This window comes from Haliotis cracherodii, unplaced genomic scaffold, assembly GCF_022045235.1.
Source record: "Haliotis cracherodii isolate W230 unplaced genomic scaffold, xgHalCrac1.p SCAF_14, whole genome shotgun sequence".
Classification (NCBI taxonomy): Eukaryota; Metazoa; Mollusca; class Gastropoda; order Lepetellida; family Haliotidae; genus Haliotis; species Haliotis cracherodii.
This window is the reverse complement of record NW_027266269.1, coordinates 3,726,848-3,733,327: the sequence shown is the minus strand read 5'-3', so window position 1 is coordinate 3,733,327 and position 6,480 is coordinate 3,726,848. Positions and strand designations below refer to the sequence as shown.

Sequence of the window (6,480 nt, the reverse complement as noted above, 5' to 3'; positions counted from 1 at the left end):
CTCTGATACTGACCCTGTCTGGATCCAGTGGACACTTCAACCATGCACCGACCGCGCACTTCGCCGCCAGTCGCCAGCGTTGTACACAGGCGATGTGATGAATGCCCCCTGCATACAGCTGCGGTTTCTTCTCTGCAACGGTAGACATGTTTATAACAAACAGAAAACTTGAGAAATCATGTCTTAGAAGCACAGGTTCCACATACAACGCTTCCTATTCTGGTACCCGGGACTGCTGAGAGGGAATAGTTGGTGTTTTATTTCTCGTAACACTTGTAGGTGAGAAACCCATTTGAAGCCAGTCCACACAATCTGGACAAACAAACAAACTACACGAGAACTCGGCCTTGAAGCAGAAGTTTAATTCTTCTGTTAATCCGAATATACATGAATTATAGCTTCAAGATTAAGATGGGTCAAGTACTGGGGTTTGGAAACAACTGGTTGTAACATAACTGGTATCTGAGCGTGTAGTAATATCTCTCTCACCAAGCCCTATTCTCTTCCACTACGTTATATCTATGACACTGCTTTATTGAGGTCAAACATTACTTGCTTGTTTGAGGCTGTATTCCTTTATAAATACGTTGTCCCAGAAAATACTTGAACAAATAAAGTTACCATAAAACATATTCCTCTCAGCAGGCACACAACCTTGTTTCAAAGTTGAACGATGATTGATTCCTGGTCGCGACGTTGCTCAACGTTGAAATAACGTTGCGACCCGTGAAAACATCTTGAACTCACAACGTTTTTTCGACCTGAAGTTTCAGTGATCATTTGAGAAGAACAATTTAGATATGTAGGCCTATATGGAAGTTTTGAAAAACACATGTTCCCCTCCTCACTAAAAACAATAAAATCCGAGTACATATACATATATCTAAGGTGATTATTCTATCGATCCAAATACACGATACCTCTCTCTCTTTATTGCTATGAAATCATATCTATCGATAGCCGGCTCACTCGCTATTTTGAAACCAACACGACACAAATTGTTCAGGTCAGGAAGCATCTCTCTGATTGGTCAATATATCCAAGATAAACTGTTTGTTTGCTTGTAGCATAACCCTCCATAACCGCAGTCAATGACAGCATGTAGACCAGGCAATGCAATGATTGACATCAAGAGAATCAATCCATGCAATTGGGATACGATGCCATACATCAACCAATTCAGCGGTTTTGATCACATTTGTGGCCTTTCACGACAAGCTGGGGGCACTCTGAATCTCCACAGAGTCCATCTAAAACTAGCAGCTCCAGGCCCTGGTTTTCAAATTTTGGCCAGGGAATGTAGGAACAGAGGTTGTTCTTCCGTCTGTCCGACCGCCTGCTTCTTAAAAAAAATATTTAAATTAAATTTTATACCCCAATGTTACTGATCATGATCTTTAATGAGTTCGAACATTGGTGTCTTAATTTTATTGTTACAGAGTTGTGGCCCGTGTTTTTTCAATTATGTGCATATTGTGTGAAATGGGGTCACATTTTCCTATTCAGAAGTTACATGAAAGCTTATGAAAGAGATACTTATCAAGACTGAGTTCGAAAAATCAGATTTTCTCAAGACATAAAGCCACACTATCTGTTCTTAAAGATGTATAGGACTCTGTTTTGGAGTTAACATTAACTTCCATGTTATTCTCTTCTCTATGATCAAACACAATTCTAATGTGCCCCATGGCGGGGATTAGTGATAAGGCTGTTTTCTTGTTGGTTATTTCTTCATTGTCCCTAATGTGTGTCGTTCAGTAAATGTCATAGTATAGAGTTTCCTTCTTGGATAATTGAGTTTTATCTTTAAAAAGGGAAAAAGCTATACCGTCTCAAAATGTCTTTTTTATAAGTTTAATATCACATATGTTAACTTTTATTTAGGCTGTATCAAATAAGAATGTTTTAAAACCATTGTCAAACACAATTGAGATGTGTAATCCAGCCCTAGTCAGTAACATGATCTCATCCTACATTGGAAGTCAACTTATATTTTTTATCTCCATCCATAATAAATAACGCCAGCGCTTGCCTCCATCAAGCGACCTAATGGATCTCATTGGGCAAGAGTGAGTGAGTTAGTTGGTTTTAACGCCGCTTTTAACATTATTCCAGTAATATCACGGCTTGTCAGCTTGATGTGGGAGGAAGCCCGAAGTGATGTAGGTCTGAGACGTTTACCACTTCAGTGAAAGCCACGAGCATGGGTATGGTGCTGACAAACCTAGAAACGTACTCGGGGCTAACCGGGATTCGAACCCACAATCATAGGTTTCTGGCGTGCCCAAGGGACGCAACTCGCGGCGCCTTAGACGACTGGACTACCCGTGCCCCCCATTGGGCAAGAAAGGCATACTGTGGTGAAAACTATATGAACGGACCACTGAAAACCAATGATGCCAGCGAAAAGGGACAAGCATGTTCTGTCCTGCTGATAGCACCTAAAATTAGACAAGTTGCATAAAAAGTGTATTGTTTTACAACAGTACTCCTACCATGCACACAAACCAGACAGTCAGAAATCCAATCACAGGGAACTAAAACCGTTATGTTAATTTTGAATTACGCCTGCTGTGTACAAGTGCAGAGATGCTTCTGTTTGTGATGACAAAATGTGGAAGAAATATGTTCGTTTTGCAAACCGACTGACCTAACGACCGACTCACTCTTTGGTTCTGTGTATTGGGTCCAAACAGGAAAGGATAGATGAAACTCGTCAAACTATTTACTATTTATTTAATGTGAGTTTATTCAATAGATTTAAAATGAATTTACATACACGTAGATTCAGATACTGAATAGTTTCTCAGTGGTTTCTTTGATTCCCAAGCTGGTAGATGGAAGATATTTATTTATCTAGATATGTTTAATAGAAATGAGGTCATTATACATCTGCAACTGATGTTGAACGTTTTCACAATATGTTCTCTCTCAGATTTAACTAAGGTAGTCCAAAACTTCCAATACATGTTCAAAGAGAAACAGATCAAAGAGTGAGTGAGTTTTATGTAGCTTTTAGCAATATTCCAGCAATATTTAGGTGGGTGACACCAAAATTGGGCTTCACACATTGTACCTATCTGGTAATCGAACCCGGGTCTTCGGCTAGCCGATCAAATGCTTAACCCACTAGGCTAGGAGAGGGACACAATCAATAGCCACGGGAATACCTACTACTTATCTCAATGTTTCATCCCCTAATTTAACAAGATACTGTGAGTCCTGAAATCTAAAATCCAAACACTGGATGTAAATTCAAGTTAGTCAGTTCAGAGCAACGGAATGATTGAAACCGGAACAGTACACTGGGAAGGGGTATGTCAGTTATATCTGCGCAGGAACGCAATCTGGAGCTTCTGGAAACAAACTATAAACAGAAGAGCAGGAGGAGCCATCATCAGACATTATCTCTTCATTTTTTCTCTTAACCCATCTTCCCGAGTTAACTGACTATAAAAGTCCAGTTTCCCGAGGCAAGGGAGATTATCAGCTCTTGCCGAACTAGGCTAGAATTCCTTGGCTCGACCGTAGCGCCACCAGTGGTTATTACGAGTTATGTCCCTTCTAAGCCTCTCCTATGGACCAATCAGATTCCACTTCTCGTATCACTTGCATTTGTTTCAAAGAAAATGGTGCCGCCCAGTCAAAACGATCTGATTGATAATCGATAACTATATTGTGATAAAACGGGTCTTACATAGCGAAGTGCATCAAATGACGTGAGCACCTAGATCAAAATCATGAAAATACTTGGAAAATATGTGTTGACAACGAGTTGGCGGTGCACATGCTTTGCAAATCCTGCAATCGACAGAAATCTGCACGACATTTTACAAACCGGATTTCGATTTTGGTGCGCGATTTTGATTGGACTATGCATAGACTCGTTAGCCCAGGCAAAATGTAACTCCATAATACCAGCCTAGTTCGGCAAGGGTGGAAACTGGACTTTTATAGTCAGTTAACTCACTTGCCCTGGGAAGATGCTGTTAACCCGAATCGAATAAAGTTTTCATTATAGAGATAAGTTAGTGTCTTGCATTGTGTGACAAAGCGCGGCACAAAAACTTTTGTTGTTAGTATAGTTTCATATTGATTTCATTAAAAGACCATAAATAAAACATAATTTTGAAGGAATTAAAGCTGACTTGGAGAGAAAGTAAACTGCAGAAATACATCATCTTACTGTTGACACACTATTGAATAAAAGAAAATTTAATAAAGAACTTGCCTAAGTGACTAAGAATTGATCTCCGAATAAAAGATGACGAGTTCCTTTTAGCACAGAATGCAGATGAAACAGAACACTCTGACAGTAGGTCCCTCTCAGCACTCTGACAATATGGTCAACACAACACCCTGACAACATGGCCCACACAGCTCCCTGACAACATGGCCCACACAGCACCCTGACAACAAGACCCACACAGCACACTCATAGCATGGCCCACACAGCACCCTGACAACAAGACCCACACAGCACACAGATAACATCCCCTCTCAGAGCACACACTTACAGCAGTCCCTCTTAGCACCCTGACAACGCTCCCTCTCAGCAACCTGACAACAGCCCCAGACAGCACACGAATAACAGCCCCTCTCAGAGCACACTGACAGCACTCCCTCTCAGCAACCAGGCAACACTCTCTCTCAGCAGCCTGGCAGCAGCCATAGACAGCACACGAATAACAGCCCCTCTCAGAGCACACTAACAGCAGTCCCTCTCAGCAACCAGGCAACGCTCTCTCTCAGCAGCCTGGCAGCAGCCCCAGACAGCACACGAATAACAGCCCCTCCCAGAGCACCCTGACAATAGGTCCCTCTCAGAACACACTGACAGCAGTCCCTCTAAGCAGCCTGACAACAGCCCCACACAGCTGCCTTACACCAGCCTTACACAGAGCATTAATAACAGCCCCTCAGAGCACACTTACAACACTCCCTCTGTACACCATGACAACACTCCCTCTCACGGGCCTTACGTCAGCCCCACAGAGCACACTAATAACAGCCCCTCTCAGAGCACACTAACAACACTCCCTCTGAACACCATGATAACGCTCCCTCTCACGGGCCTTACGTCAGCCCCACAGAGCACACTAATAACAGCCCCTCTCAGAGCTCACTGACAACAGTCCTACTCAGCTGCCCGACGACAGCCACTCACAGCACCCTGGCAACAGCCTCTCTCGACACGCCAGCAGCAGCCCATGACAGCACCCTGACAACGGTGACAGCAGCCTGACAACAGCCTATGACAACATCCCGACAACAGACTCTCACAGCATCCTTACAACAGCCCATGACAGCACCCTGACAACAGCCTATGACAGCATCCCAACAACAGACCGTGACAGTACCCTGACAACAGCCTATGACAACATCCCGACAACAGACTCTCAGAAAACACTGACAACAGCCCATGACAGTACCTTGACAACAGCCTATGACAACATCCCGACAACATACTTTCAGAACACACTGACAACTGCCCATGACAGTACCCTGACAACAGCCCATGACAGCATCCCGACAACAGACCGTGCCAGTACCCTGACAACAGCCTATGACAGTACCCTGACAACATCCTATGACATCATCCCGAAAACAGACTCTCAGAACACACTGACAACTGCCCATGACAGTACCCTGACAACAGCCCATGACAGCATCCCGACAACAGACCGTGACAGTACCCTGACAACAGCCTTTGACAGTACCCTGACAACTGCCTATGACAGCATCCCGAACACAGACTCTCAGAACACACTGACAACAGCCCATGACAGTACCCAGACAACAGCCTATGACAACATCCCGACAACAGACTCTCAGAACACACTGACAACAGCCCATGACAGTACCCTGACAACAGCCTATGACAACATCCCGACAACAGACTCTCAGAACACACTGATAACAGCCCATGACAGTACCCTGACAACAGCCTATGACAGCATCCCAACAACATACTCTCACAGCACCCTGCCAACAACCTCTTACAGCATCATGACAACAGCCCATGACAGCACCCTGACAACAGCCTCTCACCGCACGCAAACAACGGCCTTTCTTATGGTAGCAGCAGCCTATGACAGCACCCTGACAACATACTCTCATGAACCCTGACAACAGAATCTCACAGCACCCTGAGAGAGACTGTGATAGCACCCTGACAGCACTGCTTACCTTTCTCCGAGTTCGGGAACCGGGCTGCCATAGCTATTATTATGTTGAAACACAGCAGGGTATTCGTGATCATTGCTCCAGCAAAAACCCACAGCAACTGGCCGACAGTCGTGGAACCACCACGTTATGGGCGCTAATCAATACTTGTTAGGATCCCTACAACAATTTTCTTAAAGCTTCCGAGTAGGCCTTTCAAACTACCAATAGTAAACCAAACAGAATACATAATTTGCATTAGAAATATACACCTGGAAATTCATATCTCATGGATGAGTCACTTTTCTCTGTAAC

General features: G+C 43.8%; 1 protein-coding gene across 1 annotated transcript; it reads left to right on the top strand.

Annotated features, from left to right (window-relative positions):
• Positions 1–2,049: 2,049 nt before the first annotated feature.
• Positions 2,050–6,129, top strand: LOC139461344 (ice nucleation protein-like). Its single transcript, XM_071242959.1, has 2 exons — positions 2,050–2,069; positions 5,238–6,129. Exons 1-2 carry the CDS (start codon positions 2,050–2,052, stop codon positions 6,127–6,129), a joined length of 912 nt encoding a protein of 303 aa, XP_071099060.1.
• The last annotated feature ends 351 nt before the right edge of the window (positions 6,130–6,480 follow it).